Raw genomic sequence first — 17,772 nt, 5'->3', positions numbered from 1 at the left:
ACCAAGTTTTGTTAATGTTTTCTTGGCTGTGGCATCCCATGCTATTGTTTATGCTATTGTTTCTGATGTGGTTCAATAAGTCTTTGATTCAGCCAAAAAAAAAAAAAAAAAATGATGAGGCCGTGCTTTTGATCAACAAATTATCCGTACTCTTCAATTTTTACTTTGAATTAGACATGTTTTTTGAATTAGTCACGTGGGCTGATGGCTACATGTTTTAAAATTTTAATTTGAATTAGTCACATGTGATGCTGTCAAATTGTTAAGCCATTAACAACTGTTTAATACGATTTTCTCTCTCCCTCAAGTTTTCTTTCACCCATCATCCTCCTATGTATATAATTAAGCTTCAAACTCAATCCAACCTAAATCCTTTTTTTTATTTGATTTCGAAAATCACCAACCATTTCTATCTCAACTTGTTCAAGAAACAACACCTTCCTGATGGAACTAATAAGAATCTCTTCCTCCTCTACTTCATATCTCACTACATTAAATTACAAAAGAAGTGCTGCACTAACAAGGAAGTATACAACAATTAGATGCCGCAAGCAAGGGCTATCAGTATTACCCATGTTCATCATCGTCTCAAAGTTCAATGACACACAAGTGAATCCCCGGCGATCAGCTAATTATCACCCAAGTATTTGGGACCAGAAACTCATTGAGTCCTTTACCACTCCCTACTCAGTAAGTCCCACTTATTATATATAACACTTCTTTTCCCCATTTATTAAGACATATATGCACTAATTAGTTATCTTTACTATATGAATATTTGGTTGTGTTGCAGTATGAGTTCCATGGCACTCGACTTAAGGGGTTGAAGCAAGACATTAAAACTTTGCTGACATCCACAAAAGACCAAAGTTTCTTACTAAAGCTTATAGATTCAATGCAGCGATTAGGAGTGGCTTACCACTTTGAGCAAGAGATAGAAGAGGTTTTGAAATTTCAACATCCAGATGTTACTAGCGATCTTTACACAACTGCATTGCAATTTCGAATTCTAAGAGAACATGGTTTCTCGATTAGCTCAGGTGATAACATATATATTGTAACCATGTATGTGTATGTTAGGTCCAACTTACACTACACATAGTTTTAACGGAAATTAAACTACACTGCTACAGCATTCGAATCAGTACATATAAAGTTTTCCGCTTATTTTACTTATTTTTTATATTTTACTTAAATACTTTACAAAAACATTCAGATATTTAAATAATATTTTTTCTCACTTTTTTTATTATTTTCCATCCCACCGACACACTTTCTCTCTTTTTTCTCTGAACACAGACTCCCTTTCTTCTTTTCCTGATCTTTTTCCCTGAACGCGCCTCTCTTTCTTCTTTCTTCTTTTGCAATTTGGGTTTTATTATAGATGATGATTTTGGGCTTGCAATTTGGGTTTGATTAGGGTAGTGATTTTGGGCGGATTTGCAGTTGCTGCTTCTTCTTCGGCATCTTCTTTCTTTCTTTCTTTCTTTCTTTCTTCTTCTTCTTCTTTTTTTTCAATTTGGGTTTGATTATTTATATGAATTTGTATACATATATATATATATATATATATATAGATTTGCTATTGCTGGATTGAAGAGAAGGTAAAGGAGGAAGAGGGTAGAGGAAGAGAGAGCATTGGATGAGAGAGAAAATAAAATAAAATAATCATTTAGAAAGCTAAATTAATCGTGCAGATTTGTTAATATAGATAAACTGACGTGGTTAGATTTTGAGCAAAAATGTGTAAAATTACGCATTTTTTCTATTTTGGTGCTAGTGCTCTTAGATGATAAGAACTCTCCATGTGTGATAGATAGCAACTATAGCGCAGTATAAAGTTGAAAGGGAGATAGAAGATTTTAATTCATCCATTTAGCACTCCTATTCAATGTATAAATTCATGCATTTAAGACGTATTATTACAAAAATAAAATTTTTTAAAATCTATATATAAGATAATTATTAAACTAGTATGATGTATAAGAGAGAAAAAAAATGTTGTCCAATAATAAGATTGAAAAAAGAAAAAAGGTACAATAATATTAAACTAAATTTACACTTGATATGAATCTAATTTTATATATATTGTCTCAAGGAACTGTAAATAACTCACTCCTAGGTGATTATGGTAAACAGACGCGTTTGACAAATTTCGAAGTAGAGATGGGAAATTCATGGACAGCTTAAGCTTGGACATAGAGGGACTTGAGAGTTTGTATGAAGCCTCACACCTTGGAATGGATCGAGAAAGTATTGCAGAAGAAGCCAAGAATTTTAGTATGAAAAACCTGAAATCATTAATGGAAAAATTGGACAGTAATTCAGCAAAGCAAGTGAAACAGTCACTTGAAGTCCCCTTATATTGGAGGGTGCCAAGAGTTGAAGTTCGGAAATTCATTGGTATCTATGAAAAGGATAATACAAAGAACTTGACTTTGCTTGAGCTGGCTAAGTTGGATTATAATTTAGTACAATCTGTACATCAGCGAGAACTTAAGGAGTTACAAAGGTACCAATTAATTCCATCCATAAGTTTCAAAGGAAAAATTATAATTTTAAATTAATATATTTGAAATTGGATGCATTAGGTGGTGGAAAGACTTGGGTTTGGCAGAAAAGCTAACCTTCTCAAGGGACCGGTTGATGGAGAATTATTTGTGGGCTATGGGGATCGTTTCTGAGCCCCAATTCTCCAAGTGCAGGATAGGCCTCACCAAATTTGTATGCATATTAACAGTAATTGATGATATGTATGATGTGTATGGATCACTAGATGAGCTTGAGCGCTTCACTGATGCTGTGGATCGGTATAATAAAAGCATGATTATTGAGTTTACTAGTTTGTTATTACCTTGTTCTAACCATAGCTAGCATGATAAACATTGTACCATTTTTAATTTCTTTCCTGCCTAATATTTTGAACAGATGGGAAATGAAGGCCACGGAGGACCTTCCTGAGTACATGAAGGTTTGCTATGTCGCCTTCCTTAACTTCGCTAATGAAATGGTCTGTGGTGTCATCAAAGATCATGGCTTTAATACTTTGCCCTACATTAAGGCAGAGGTAAGCTGATTCTTCAATTCTGTGAAAATTAGTTGAAAAATTCTTCAAATTTAAAAAGAAGACACATTTTTCATAATTATTGACTAGTTGGCATGCATTATTTTTTCAATGTAGTGGGCAAATCTTTGTAGAGCATATTTAGTAGAAGCACGGTGGTTTTACAGTGGATACATTCCTACTGTGGATGAGTACCTAGAAAATGCATGTATTTCTGTGGGTGGTCATGCAGCCATGGTCCATGCTTATATTTTGCAAGGGTGCACCTTAACAAATGATTCGCTTGATTGCATCAAGAGAAGCTCAGAACTAATATATTGGTCATCCCTTATAACTCGACTTAGTGATGATTTGGGAACTGAGGAGGTATGCTTAATACAAAATATTTGCATTTCAAGCCGTCCAAGTATTAGTTAGTTTTGCCTATATTGATCCTATTCAGTTCTGAAAAAGTAACCATATTAACCAAAATGAAATCAATTCGTAATGTTAATTCTCTGTTTCTCTATTCAAAGGCTGAGAGCGAGAGAGGTGATGTGGCAAAATCCATCCGGTGCTACATGGTACATGAAAGTGTACCTGAAGTAGAAGCAAAATATCGCATAAAGGAAAAAATCAGCAATTCATGGAAAAAAATGAACAAAGAGATCGCCAAAAACTCCCTGCCAAAGTCCATAGTAAAAATGTCACTAAACATGGCAAGGACTGCTCAGTGCATCTTCCAACATGGAGATGGTATTGGAACGTCAACTGGAGTGATGAAAAATCGTTTAAGCTCATTAATTGTCAAACCAATCCCTATTGAATAAGCTTAATGTAGTGAAATGTTATATGACATGGAAGTAACCAATCCCTGTGCGCAGTATTATTGAAAATTATATTTAGTTCATAAATAAATTATTATGGTACTCTGGTTAATTTATTTGCTGATATGAGAGGAAAAAAAAAAAAAGAAAACCTAGCTTTGCTTTGAATTGTTGAAGAACATTTAGTTTGCTTCATGGTCATTATCATTTGCTTCATTTTATTGGCACGAGGATAGTGTTGGGAAACTGATTTAAACGAAAAGCAAGAAGAAATTGACTGTAATGAAGCTAGAATTGTAATGAAGCAAAGTAATTTGTATTAATAGTAAGTTGCCCGTAGATGTGCAAATAATTTTATAATGTTTTATGTATAAAAGATGGTTTTGAAAAGTGTAGTAAATATATTATAAAAAAAAAAGTAAACTAAAGTAAAATAAAGATACATATACATTTTGAGATATTAAAAATTAGTTTAGTAACAACGTATTATGAAGATCAACCTACTCAAACTAAATAACGAGTCAATGACAAAGTTTTCCTTATCACAATAATGAGAAAAAGATTAAAAATGGAAAGACAAACCACATAGGCAAGAAAGACAACAGTGTATCAAAAAATTGTAATATTTTCTCCAACATTAAGTCCTAGATATGAGAATGCAAAAGATCTTTCATTTATATTAAAGCAAAGCTATCATATTAAATTTTTTACCCATATAATACAAAGAAATGTTTGGTTACCACATGGTGAAAAATTCTCACTTTAAAGTTTGAAGTGAACACTGATACTTAGCAAATCTTAGCAACTGTAAAAATTAATATTACATTTTTCAAATACTCTTTAATAGAAATCTAATCTAATTTAACACTAATTCTGATACTAATTAATGACAAAAGTTTCTGATTTTTTGTTGACCTCGATAGACTTAGAGCGTGTCACATAAGCTTTATAGCTCCTACAAAATACTAATTTATAAATACTAATTTTAATGCTTTTATTTCGGTAGTTATTTCCCCGCTTGCTCAATACTTTTTTTTTCCCCTTCACTCTCATTGCCCCGATCAAAGCTGAAAGCCATCCCCATCTCCATTTGCCACTCTATCCCAACTTTTTCTCAGTTCAAATTGCCATACAATCTCTCCTCTTTCTCTCAAACGTAAGGCTATTGAAGGCTAATTATATAAAGAATTTTCTTTCTTGGGTCAATTTGAAGACACACTTGATATCAAGTGCCTGTTTGGATTGGGCTGAAACAGCTGAAACGCGCATTTGCGTTTCAGTTTTTTTCTTTTTTTTTTTTTCACGCGTTTCAGGTCAATATATTTTACTGTTCATTCACTGTTGCGGATATTGTTTATGAACAGTAGTCGTAATATTTGACTTTTCTCATGAACAATGCACGGTGTGCACTATTTATGGACTCATAAATTTCACTTTTCAGCAACTTTTTCATTAAAAATGGGTCCTACGGTACTATTTACACATTTAAAAATTATTTGCTACAGTGTTTTTCAGTTTTCAGCTGTATTCAAATAGACCCTAAGGCTGTTGAAGGCTAACTATATAAAAGAGTTTTTTTTCTTGGGTCAATCTAAAGACCCACTTGATATCAAGAAGTGTTACATCGATCTAAATAGTCTGCAAGCTAGAGAAGAATTAGCCATTAGGTGGGTCATTGTTAAAGATGTTTTTTGTTCCCTTAAATTTTACTTTGATGTATTGATATGTTTCTAATTTGTAGATTCCATTATTCTATATATTTTTTGGTGCCGAAAATTATGCTTCCCTTTATTACAGCACCTAATTAAGGTCTACATCTTGGTTATATTGCTAGGTGTTCAATAAAAAGCCTCTATGAGCAACCGGTGTTGTTTGGCATTTTTGTACCTATGTTAGTTTACAAGCCTGTAATGTATAGGTGTTGGGATAATAGTGTAGATGAACTATCATAAACTATTTGACCATGTAGGATTCATCCATTGATGGGTTTTTTTTTTTTTTTCAAGATTTTCAATTCTTTTTATTATATAGATATATATATATATATATATATAGATTTGCTATTGCTGGATTGAAGAGAAGGTAAAGGAGGAAGAGGGTAGAGGAAGAGAGAGCATTGGATGAGAGAGAAAATAAAATAAAATAATCATTTAGAAAGCTAAATTAATCGTGCAGATTTGTTAATATAGATAAACTGACGTGGTTAGATTTTGAGCAAAAATGTGTAAAATTACGCATTTTTTCTATTTTGGTGCTAGTGCTCTTAGATGATAAGAACTCTCCATGTGTGATAGATAGCAACTATAGCGCAGTATAAAGTTGAAAGGGAGATAGAAGATTTTAATTCATCCATTTAGCACTCCTATTCAATGTATAAATTCATGCATTTAAGACGTATTATTACAAAAATAAAATTTTTTAAAATCTATATATAAGATAATTATTAAACTAGTATGATGTATAAGAGAGAAAAAAAATGTTGTCCAATAATAAGATTGAAAAAAGAAAAAAGGTACAATAATATTAAACTAAATTTACACTTGATATGAATCTAATTTTATATATATTGTCTCAAGGAACTGTAAATAACTCACTCCTAGGTGATTATGGTAAACAGACGCGTTTGACAAATTTCGAAGTAGAGATGGGAAATTCATGGACAGCTTAAGCTTGGACATAGAGGGACTTGAGAGTTTGTATGAAGCCTCACACCTTGGAATGGATCGAGAAAGTATTGCAGAAGAAGCCAAGAATTTTAGTATGAAAAACCTGAAATCATTAATGGAAAAATTGGACAGTAATTCAGCAAAGCAAGTGAAACAGTCACTTGAAGTCCCCTTATATTGGAGGGTGCCAAGAGTTGAAGTTCGGAAATTCATTGGTATCTATGAAAAGGATAATACAAAGAACTTGACTTTGCTTGAGCTGGCTAAGTTGGATTATAATTTAGTACAATCTGTACATCAGCGAGAACTTAAGGAGTTACAAAGGTACCAATTAATTCCATCCATAAGTTTCAAAGGAAAAATTATAATTTTAAATTAATATATTTGAAATTGGATGCATTAGGTGGTGGAAAGACTTGGGTTTGGCAGAAAAGCTAACCTTCTCAAGGGACCGGTTGATGGAGAATTATTTGTGGGCTATGGGGATCGTTTCTGAGCCCCAATTCTCCAAGTGCAGGATAGGCCTCACCAAATTTGTATGCATATTAACAGTAATTGATGATATGTATGATGTGTATGGATCACTAGATGAGCTTGAGCGCTTCACTGATGCTGTGGATCGGTATAATAAAAGCATGATTATTGAGTTTACTAGTTTGTTATTACCTTGTTCTAACCATAGCTAGCATGATAAACATTGTACCATTTTTAATTTCTTTCCTGCCTAATATTTTGAACAGATGGGAAATGAAGGCCACGGAGGACCTTCCTGAGTACATGAAGGTTTGCTATGTCGCCTTCCTTAACTTCGCTAATGAAATGGTCTGTGGTGTCATCAAAGATCATGGCTTTAATACTTTGCCCTACATTAAGGCAGAGGTAAGCTGATTCTTCAATTCTGTGAAAATTAGTTGAAAAATTCTTCAAATTTAAAAAGAAGACACATTTTTCATAATTATTGACTAGTTGGCATGCATTATTTTTTCAATGTAGTGGGCAAATCTTTGTAGAGCATATTTAGTAGAAGCACGGTGGTTTTACAGTGGATACATTCCTACTGTGGATGAGTACCTAGAAAATGCATGTATTTCTGTGGGTGGTCATGCAGCCATGGTCCATGCTTATATTTTGCAAGGGTGCACCTTAACAAATGATTCGCTTGATTGCATCAAGAGAAGCTCAGAACTAATATATTGGTCATCCCTTATAACTCGACTTAGTGATGATTTGGGAACTGAGGAGGTATGCTTAATACAAAATATTTGCATTTCAAGCCGTCCAAGTATTAGTTAGTTTTGCCTATATTGATCCTATTCAGTTCTGAAAAAGTAACCATATTAACCAAAATGAAATCAATTCGTAATGTTAATTCTCTGTTTCTCTATTCAAAGGCTGAGAGCGAGAGAGGTGATGTGGCAAAATCCATCCGGTGCTACATGGTACATGAAAGTGTACCTGAAGTAGAAGCAAAATATCGCATAAAGGAAAAAATCAGCAATTCATGGAAAAAAATGAACAAAGAGATCGCCAAAAACTCCCTGCCAAAGTCCATAGTAAAAATGTCACTAAACATGGCAAGGACTGCTCAGTGCATCTTCCAACATGGAGATGGTATTGGAACGTCAACTGGAGTGATGAAAAATCGTTTAAGCTCATTAATTGTCAAACCAATCCCTATTGAATAAGCTTAATGTAGTGAAATGTTATATGACATGGAAGTAACCAATCCCTGTGCGCAGTATTATTGAAAATTATATTTAGTTCATAAATAAATTATTATGGTACTCTGGTTAATTTATTTGCTGATATGAGAGGAAAAAAAAAAAAAGAAAACCTAGCTTTGCTTTGAATTGTTGAAGAACATTTAGTTTGCTTCATGGTCATTATCATTTGCTTCATTTTATTGGCACGAGGATAGTGTTGGGAAACTGATTTAAACGAAAAGCAAGAAGAAATTGACTGTAATGAAGCTAGAATTGTAATGAAGCAAAGTAATTTGTATTAATAGTAAGTTGCCCGTAGATGTGCAAATAATTTTATAATGTTTTATGTATAAAAGATGGTTTTGAAAAGTGTAGTAAATATATTATAAAAAAAAAAGTAAACTAAAGTAAAATAAAGATACATATACATTTTGAGATATTAAAAATTAGTTTAGTAACAACGTATTATGAAGATCAACCTACTCAAACTAAATAACGAGTCAATGACAAAGTTTTCCTTATCACAATAATGAGAAAAAGATTAAAAATGGAAAGACAAACCACATAGGCAAGAAAGACAACAGTGTATCAAAAAATTGTAATATTTTCTCCAACATTAAGTCCTAGATATGAGAATGCAAAAGATCTTTCATTTATATTAAAGCAAAGCTATCATATTAAATTTTTTACCCATATAATACAAAGAAATGTTTGGTTACCACATGGTGAAAAATTCTCACTTTAAAGTTTGAAGTGAACACTGATACTTAGCAAATCTTAGCAACTGTAAAAATTAATATTACATTTTTCAAATACTCTTTAATAGAAATCTAATCTAATTTAACACTAATTCTGATACTAATTAATGACAAAAGTTTCTGATTTTTTGTTGACCTCGATAGACTTAGAGCGTGTCACATAAGCTTTATAGCTCCTACAAAATACTAATTTATAAATACTAATTTTAATGCTTTTATTTCGGTAGTTATTTCCCCGCTTGCTCAATACTTTTTTTTTCCCCTTCACTCTCATTGCCCCGATCAAAGCTGAAAGCCATCCCCATCTCCATTTGCCACTCTATCCCAACTTTTTCTCAGTTCAAATTGCCATACAATCTCTCCTCTTTCTCTCAAACGTAAGGCTATTGAAGGCTAATTATATAAAGAATTTTCTTTCTTGGGTCAATTTGAAGACACACTTGATATCAAGTGCCTGTTTGGATTGGGCTGAAACAGCTGAAACGCGCATTTGCGTTTCAGTTTTTTTCTTTTTTTTTTTTTCACGCGTTTCAGGTCAATATATTTTACTGTTCATTCACTGTTGCGGATATTGTTTATAAACAGTAGTCGTAATATTTGACTTTTCTCATGAACAATGCACGGTGTGCACTATTTATGGACTCATAAATTTCACTTTTCAGCAACTTTTTCATTAAAAATGGGTCCTACGGTACTATTTACACATTTAAAAATTATTTGCTACAGTGTTTTTCAGTTTTCAGCTGTATTCAAATAGACCCTAAGGCTGTTGAAGGCTAACTATATAAAAGAGTTTTTTTTCTTGGGTCAATCTAAAGACCCACTTGATATCAAGAAGTGTTACATCGATCTAAATAGTCTGCAAGCTAGAGAAGAATTAGCCATTAGGTGGGTCATTGTTAAAGATGTTTTTTGTTCCCTTAAATTTTACTTTGATGTATTGATATGTTTCTAATTTGTAGATTCCATTATTCTATATATTTTTTGGTGCCGAAAATTATGCTTCCCTTTATTACAGCACCTAATTAAGGTCTACATCTTGGTTATATTGCTAGGTGTTCAATAAAAAGCCTCTATGAGCAACCGGTGTTGTTTGGCATTTTTGTACCTATGTTAGTTTACAAGCCTGTAATGTATAGGTGTTGGGATAATAGTGTAGATGAACTATCATAAACTATTTGACCATGTAGGATTCATCCATTGATGGGTTTTTTTTTTTTTTTCAAGATTTTCAATTCTTTTTATTATATAGACATAGATATATATATTTTTTTGATAGATCAATTCTTTCCCTTTTTTTTCTCTTAATTACTGCGACTATTATTTATATCAAAAGTAGTAATAAGCATGAATTTTATGGGAAGTTATATAGTGAAATCATCCAATTGTTTGAAATTCAGAGTATTTTGGTCTTCCTTCTACACTTTGCCACTTCTTTTTATCATAAATCAAACATTAACTTTCTTAATCCTGTCTTGTACTTTTCTTTTCTATAATTTGTTTTCAAATTTAAGTAATTGGTTGAGTGACTATACTCAATAATTAGTTGATTGTCATACGTGTGTTGAAGATGAAATTTTGGGTTGAGAACAAGTTGTAGGAATCTCTTAAACAACAGTAAGAGGAATTATAGCCAGTTCTAAAGTTGTGTTTTTTTTGTTTGTTTCAAATTTCAATTACGTTTGTTAGTTTACTTTGCTAATTGTGGATTACTTCTGTTATTTAAATACCATGAAATTTCAGACTTTCAGTAAGTTGGGGAGTAATTTGAGAATCTGTCATGTAGTACTTGTGAGAAAATTCAGTAATTTAAGGTTTTATATGGTACGTAACTCAATTGAGATTTTTTTTTTTTTTTTTCTTTTAAACTTGTGAATGATAGAAGTATATGATTTACCTAAATTATAGTGTAATATATCAAGTTACTTCTGTTAGTTTTCTTAATCCTCTTATATTTTTAAGGTCTATTTTGGAAGAAAATGATGAGTGGCACCGTAGCAAAAGCTTTTAAATAGAGGGGTTCACAAATTGAAGAAGCCACAATATTGGGTAATCTTTAGTAAACTTGGGTACAATGTACTACAATTTGATGGTGGACATGATATTCTTTTTTTGTTTATACTTCCAGTTGTGCTATATTGATCCTGAAGTTTCTAGTGGGGAGGAGATGGAATTACTGAAGAGAACTGATAGCACACAATTATAAATTAATTTATTCTTCTTTAGTGCTTCTTTTAGGTACTATTTATCTATTTCATTATGTTATTTACCTCATTCAATGCCTTTTCTATTGTAACATACGATAAACAATATTCCAAAGTTATTATATGAAGACCAAAAGAAAATTACAGTTGTATGGTTGTTTGTAATTTTGTTTAGCAAGTCAATGTAGTTAAGTTTTGTGATAGTTGATCTGCAACATTAGAAACTTACAATCCTATTAGGTAATTCACAACTTAAATCACCAAAGATATCCATCCATGACTAGAGAATAACCACCAAAAGTACAATTGCAATTTGATTATGCACACCAACTTAGTCTCATTGAATATTTCATTTAGAACTTTCAGTTTATCATAATATAAGCATACAAAAGAATTTATACACATGCACACTTTTAGAGAGATGAGAAAATTGTGTTATAACTTAAAAGTTAATATATTGGAAACAAAATTTAGAGTTTTGTGTTTATGAGGGAAAGTGCTATATTGTAGAAGACTTAACTTTATAGCTCTTTTTTTCCCTCCCTTTTGCTAATTACCCATGATGAGTCAATAATTCACATTGCATAGACTGTTATGTTCTAGGTGTTCATTACTCTTATATTAAAAGCTCTAATGTTGCCTATATTGATTCTTAGGATAAAACTTCAAATGGAAGTTTAAGAACTAGGGTAAATGTGTTTGTGAACATGTGCATAGAGAGAAGCGTGTAACTATCAGATAAGAACAATGGCTGAAGAGTTACAATAAGGTAATGGTCAATAATATAACTTTTCCATAAAATTTGAAACTCTTTCACCTTTCATCTGATTTGGCAGCTACAGGCTCCTCTAGCTTATGATTACTTATGTGCAAAAAGATTTTGAAGTGCTGTAGAAGAAATATTTTCTTCGGTTATTGCTTTTTTGCTGTAGAAACATCTATGATATTACTATCCTCTAATTACCATTATTCAACTATAATTTAGCTTTTGATATGGTTCTTCTAGGGTAAATATGAAGGAAAATGTTTGATGATTCAACAAATTTCTTACCATAAAATGTGTAATTTATAAATTTGTATTTACCTAAGTTAGACCATATTTCTTTATGCTGTCTTATGTTTTTTTTTTTTTTTTTTTTTCCAAAAATTTTAAATATGTGTGCAAGGTATACCCTTGGCTATGTGAATATTAAAGCAAAAATGTTGTTTACACTTTGCTGGTTGAACTTAGACATTGATGCTCAAGATATGTGTATGCATGAGTAGATTTACAATATCAGCCAAGTCACAAATAGTTGGTCCTAAAATTACGGCTGTTCTGCCATGTAGGAAAAAACCCATTTTAAAAACAGACATGCGTTAAGTAAAAACCCCATAAACGCCACACCCTTATACAATCGGCACATCCCAAAGAGGAAATGATGTATTCATTCGATAAAAAACAAAGCGACAAAAGAAAAGATCTTCCTCCTTTCAATTTTCACTCTCACATCTTCAGTTCTTGCACTTTTGGTATGTTTCATTTCTTCTCTGCATATACCTAGGGTCAGCATAGCGTTATTATTTTCTTTCTTCAAAAACTGTTTTTGCAATCCAAAGTTTCTGCTGCTATTTGAATTAGCATCTCCATTTTAACTTATTTCTATACTATAGAATTTTGTTTTATTTCATTGGCTAGGGTTCTTCTTTGATCGCATTTTGTTAATTGCTTGAGTTATGCTCTTTCTTTGGATTTTTCCCCAGATTTACAATAATCCGGCTTTTGGTTTGGTGCTTTTAGGGGTTTAGCGCTTGAATATTTGTAGAAAAAGTCATATTCCCTTGGATGGTTGATTTTTTAATGCTGCTCTGAGCATCCGCATCTGAAGGGAAAGTCTATATAACCCTTCAATTCATTTGTTAATGTTTGTGGTAAAAGGTTATGTTTTCTATTGTTTGGTTTATTGACTATTTGTCAATGCTGAGTTGATCGTCTATATTGGAAGTTGAAAGTCTTTAGGAATTTATATCTTTTTTTGCAATGAAATTATGTTATTTATTATTTTTGACTGTTTGAATTGAATTTGATTAACGCTGTGTTTTTTTTTTTTTTTTTTTGGCTAAAATTAAATATCCAACATATCGCTTAACATTTTGTTATTGAATATTTAGGATTATTTACTAAAGATGGTTGTGTGGTGTAAACATTGATGTTTTAATCCGTGAATCTTTAGAAATAGCTTTTTTATTTTCCTCTGAAAATGGCTATGTGGAATCAATCTTGCACATTTTTTCTGTTCAAACCAGATTGGAAAGTTTGCATATATCTTTGTGTTTTCCTTCGATCAACTACTTTTTTAGTCTCTCTTTTATCTTGTTTTCTGTAATTTAAAAACCCTTCTTTGCTTGTCCTTTTGTTGAAGAACAAATTTACACAGTTATTTACCAGATATGACAGTTGGGTATTTTGCAAGAAGAGTCACTGAATTTTCTTCTGTTTATCTCATCTTTTGGGTTATATTTTTTTGAAGAATGCCTTTGGGGGGTTTCAATTAGTTTTGTTTTGGATATTTTAGTTAGAATATTTTTATTTATATTTAATTTGGATTCAATTAGATTTTTATTCTGGATTAAATTGACCTGTAAAATTGTTATGTTCCGATTAATTTTTTCCCTTTTTTCCAGTAATAGCCAAATAGATGGTTAAAGTTCTCAATCTATTTTATGTTCGCTTTGCTTTGCAATCAATTTGGCTTATTTGTTTTTGTGCAATTTTACCATTCAGTGTAGCTCAATGATTACATTGTGTTGGTTTTGAGGGATTTGAGTTTCTATTAGTGATGATTTTGTAATCATTAATTTCAGTTTCAAACCAAGTTTTTATATTTGGTTTGTGGTTTCTATAGCATTTATTTTTTTGGTGTTTGTGGGTTTTGGTCTTTAGATTTCATGGAAGAACAAATCCAGTACTCTAAAATTTACTAATTTGTTAATTATATTTATCATTTGATGACTTTATAATTTACTTTTGTTTGTACTGGGATTAGAAACAAATAAATACAAAAGTTAATTAAAAGCACTAGCATATGCATAACTTGCATTCAATTATTTATTTTTCCATGTTATATGCTTTGTAACCAGTGTTGTTTTCTTATCAGGGATTGATTTTTTGCTTTGCTATCTCATTTGTATAATTATTTTGCATATTTTAGTTTTTTTTTTTCTTTTCTTTTTCAGTATTTGGATTCAATTGACCTGCAAAACTTTTATATTTCTTTAATCTTTTCCCACTTTTTTGAGGAGATAAATTAATTGGTAGAGTTCTCTTTTTTTCTTTCTTTTTTTTTTTCTTTTTTTTTTTTATTGGGTAAATTTCAAATTACACCCTTGAAGTTTAGGGTTGATTGGATTTTACACCCCAAAGTTTCAAAAACTTGATTTTATACCCTAAAATTTGGTTCCGTTAGCTTTCATCTCCTTAATTACTAAAAAATCTGATGCAGTGGAGGTAAGGGATTTTTGGCCTTTTAGTTTAATTGGGGGGTGTAAAAAATTATTGCTAAATTTTTAGTTAACATGTTGAAAATGGTGCTTGGGGATATTGTTTATGAATCTCAAAATGCTTTTTTCGAAGAAAGATTTAAGATTTTGTTTTTATTGTCAATGAATGCTTGGATAGTAGGCTGAAATCAGGAGTTCTTGGGGTGTTGTATAAGCTGGATGTAGAGAAGGCGTATGATCATGTGAATTGGGACTTCCTCATTTATATGCAGGATCGTTGTGGTTTTCATGAAAAATGGAGATAATGGGTTTTCTTTAGCATCTCTACTATTAAATTTTCCATTCTCATTAATGTAACTCTGTGTGGTTTCTTTGAAAACTCAACAGGTATAAGACAAGGTGATCCATTATCCCCTTTGTTGTTTGTCATTGTTATGAATGCTTTTAGTAAAATGTTGGATTAAGTAGTGAGGGATGGCCTCATATCTGGTATTAGGGTGGGTCCCACGGGTAACTCTTTGCAGGTCACCCATCTTCTCTTCGTTGATGATACCTTGGTCTTATGTGATGCTGATCTTGGTCAGATTCTATTTCTCCTGCTGGTGCTGTTTTGGTTTTAAGTAGTTTATGGGCTGAAAAATAATATGGGTAAGTCTAAATTGGTCCCTGTGGGTGTGGTTCAAAATATAGCAGATATGGTGGATGTGCTAGGGTGCAGGCAAGGATCCTTCCCAATGAAATATTTAGGTCTTCCATTGGGTGGTAATGTCAGAGATGGTTCTATTTGGAATCCAATTATTGAGAAGATGGAGAGGAGGTTAGTAGGTTTGAAACGACTGTATCTCTTAAAAAGAGGTAAAGTTACTCTTATTAAGAGTACTTTGTTCAATCTTCCAACTTATTTTCTCTCTCTTTTTCCTATCCCCATGGAGGTTGCAAACCGTATTGAGCAACTTCAACGAAATTTTCTCTGGAGTGGTAAGGGGGATGTTAAAAAAAGTCACCTAGTGAAATGGGCTACAGATTGCGCTCTTCATTATGGAGGTTTAGCTATTAGAAGTTTGAGAAGTTTTAATAAAGATTTGTTTGGAAAATGGTTATGGAGATTTGGGAATGAGTGACAGGCCTTGTGGTGGAGAGTGATAGGGGCAAAGTATGGTTGTGAAGGGGGAGGTTGGTGCTCTCTTCTCATTACTGGCCCTCATGGAGTGAGTTTGTGGAAGTCTATAAGTCGTGGTTGGCCATCTTTTGTTCATCACAACCAATTTGAGGTTGGGGCCAGGTTTACTGTTAGATTTTGGCAGGACATTTGGTGTGGGGACACTTCTTTCTGTGTGCACTATCCGAGACTTTTTTTTTAAGTCGAAATAAGGAGGTGTATGTGGTTGATTTGATGAAGTTCCCAAATGGTGTTCTTTTCTGGGATCTAAATTTTAGAAGATACAGTGAAGGTTGGGAATTGGAATCCTTTTATTGTTTAATGTCTAGAATTTATAGAGCTTCTTTAAGAGGAGTTGGGACGATAAGATGTGTTGGAGACCTGCTATGGGAAGAGGTTTTGCTGTTCGTTCTTATTACTAGGTTTTGACAAAAAGTTTCGATTAGTCTTTCCCTTGGAAAACTGTTTGGAAGTCTAAGGTCCCTTCTAGAGTTGCATTTTTTGTTTGGACTGTAGCTTTGGGGAATATTTTGACTATTGATAATCTTAGGAAATGGAAGATTTTAATTTTGGATTAGTGTTGTATGTGTAAAAGAAATAGGAAAACAGTAGACCACCTTTTTTTCCATTGTCCTATTGCTTTTGATTTGTGGTCTATGGTGTTTACTTTATTTGGCATTCACTAGGTTATGCCGAAAATAGTGGTGGAGCTGTTCGCTTGTTGGCAAGGAATGTTTGGGAGGCTTTGGAATTCTACTATTTTGAAGGCTATACCCCTTTGTTTGATGTGGTGTATTTGGCGGGAGAGGAATAACCGGCATTTTGAGAATTTAGAGAGATCAGTTTCAAATCTTAAACTCTTCTTCCTTAAGACACTTCTAGATTGGGTTACAATGTTAGGCTTTCGTTCTTTTCCTTCAGTCCATGGTTTCATGGACTTTTGTACTTTATGCATTTGATTTATTTTTTTTCCTTGATGTATACTTCCTATATACTCAGGTGACTTCTTTTTTTTATTACTTATCAAAACAAAAAAAAAAAAAACAAAAAAAACAAAAAAAAGTTTGGTTCTGTTAGCAATTCACCCCCTACGATTAGTTTTTGCTGTTAAGTGACACATGTGCATGCTGACATTTTTTTTTTTTTTGGGCCAAATCAGCCCCAAAATTATGTCATTTCAATGAAAAATAAAAACTTACCTGGCACTATCCAAATGGTACCATTTTGCCCAATCTAAAACACAAAAAATCCAGTCCTAAAACTACACCGTTTCAGCCTAATTCTAAAAATCCAATCACTCGTATCATCAGCTCCTCCCAAATCTCTGAGCAAGCCTCATCATGAATCCATCCACCTGAAAGCTGCCAGCTCATCGTTAACCCATCATCCCAGTAGCAGCCACGGCAACAGCCACAACAACCCAAAGATTGTGTCACTCCCAGCTTGCGTGAACCCGATTAACCTCCTTGGCTTCTGTGAACCTCAGCCATCAGCCCAGCAGCAGCCAGGCAACAACCACAGCAATGGTGAGGTTTAATTACTCTTTGATATGATATGGATTAGGCTATTTTCATAGCAATTGATGATTTTTCATAATTCATTTTTTCTAAACTAATTGTGGTGTAGAAAAGCTGGCATTGCGTTGACCTGAGATTTGGTTGTAACGTGTTAAGCACTTCAATTATTGTTGATTGGTTAGGCAAACCCATGATTGTTCTATTGAGTAGATGATTTTTAACATCTAATAGATTTCCATATTGGAATGAGATTGGTTTTTTTACTAATTTACTCACATATTTTAATTTCATGTATTGGGTGCAAGTTCAATTTTTTGACTGTTTTCTTGTGAATGACAGGCAATGTCTTATGCAAAATTAGCTGGGCTTGAACCAATATATGGACTTTGTAAGTGCATAACCAAATTTCATGTAA

The 17,772-nt window shown here is 32.6% G+C and overlaps 2 protein-coding genes and 1 long non-coding RNA gene across 3 annotated transcripts; all 3 read left to right on the top strand.

The window, feature by feature from the left end:
- Positions 1 to 290: 290 nt before the first annotated feature.
- LOC111983939 (probable terpene synthase 9) lies at positions 291 to 4,051 on the top strand. The gene is made up of 7 exons (XM_024015585.2): positions 291 to 690; positions 794 to 1,040; positions 2,140 to 2,512; positions 2,592 to 2,810; positions 2,929 to 3,067; positions 3,182 to 3,430; positions 3,580 to 4,051. The coding sequence occupies exons 1-7, from the start codon at positions 445 to 447 to the stop codon at positions 3,871 to 3,873; spliced, it is 1,767 nt and encodes a 588-aa protein (XP_023871353.1). The 5' UTR covers positions 291 to 444; the 3' UTR covers positions 3,874 to 4,051.
- A 1,858-nt stretch (positions 4,052 to 5,909) lies between these two features.
- Positions 5,910 to 8,399, top strand: LOC136061540 (probable terpene synthase 9). The gene is made up of 5 exons (XM_065777991.1): positions 5,910 to 6,860; positions 6,940 to 7,158; positions 7,277 to 7,415; positions 7,530 to 7,778; positions 7,928 to 8,399. Exons 1-5 carry the CDS (start codon positions 6,526 to 6,528, stop codon positions 8,219 to 8,221), a joined length of 1,236 nt encoding a protein of 411 aa, XP_065634063.1. The 5' UTR covers positions 5,910 to 6,525; the 3' UTR covers positions 8,222 to 8,399.
- Positions 8,400 to 10,856: 2,457 nt separating this feature from the next.
- Positions 10,857 to 11,353, top strand: LOC136069451 (uncharacterized). The gene is made up of 2 exons (XR_010630678.1): positions 10,857 to 11,046; positions 11,126 to 11,353. It is a non-coding gene; the product is annotated as an uncharacterized LOC136069451 (long non-coding RNA).
- The last annotated feature ends 6,419 nt before the right edge of the window (positions 11,354 to 17,772 follow it).

Source organism: Quercus suber, unplaced genomic scaffold (assembly GCF_002906115.3).
Source record: "Quercus suber isolate HL8 unplaced genomic scaffold, Cork oak 2.0 scaffold_171, whole genome shotgun sequence".
Lineage (NCBI taxonomy): Eukaryota > Viridiplantae > Streptophyta > Magnoliopsida > Fagales > Fagaceae > Quercus > Quercus suber.
This window is presented reverse-complemented; position numbering and strand designations above follow the sequence as displayed.

What these genes read in the sequence shown, in the direction of transcription:
- LOC111983939 (XM_024015585.2), top strand. Translation starts at nt 445, where the DNA reads ATGGAACTAATAAGAATCTCTTCCTCCTCTACTTCATATCTCACTACA. An exon ending in TGGTTTCTCGATTAGCTCAG is followed by an intron (nt 1,041 to 2,139) that starts GTGATAACATAT and finishes TATGGTAAACAG; the next exon opens with ACGCGTTTGACAAATTTCGA. An exon ending in ATGATTTGGGAACTGAGGAG is followed by an intron (nt 3,431 to 3,579) that starts GTATGCTTAATA and finishes CTCTATTCAAAG; the next exon opens with GCTGAGAGCGAGAGAGGTGA.
- LOC136061540 (XM_065777991.1), top strand. Translation starts at nt 6,526, where the DNA reads ATGGACAGCTTAAGCTTGGACATAGAGGGACTTGAGAGTTTGTATGAA. An exon ending in GAACTTAAGGAGTTACAAAG is followed by an intron (nt 6,861 to 6,939) that starts GTACCAATTAAT and finishes TGGATGCATTAG; the next exon opens with GTGGTGGAAAGACTTGGGTT. An exon ending in TGCCCTACATTAAGGCAGAG is followed by an intron (nt 7,416 to 7,529) that starts GTAAGCTGATTC and finishes TTTTCAATGTAG; the next exon opens with TGGGCAAATCTTTGTAGAGC.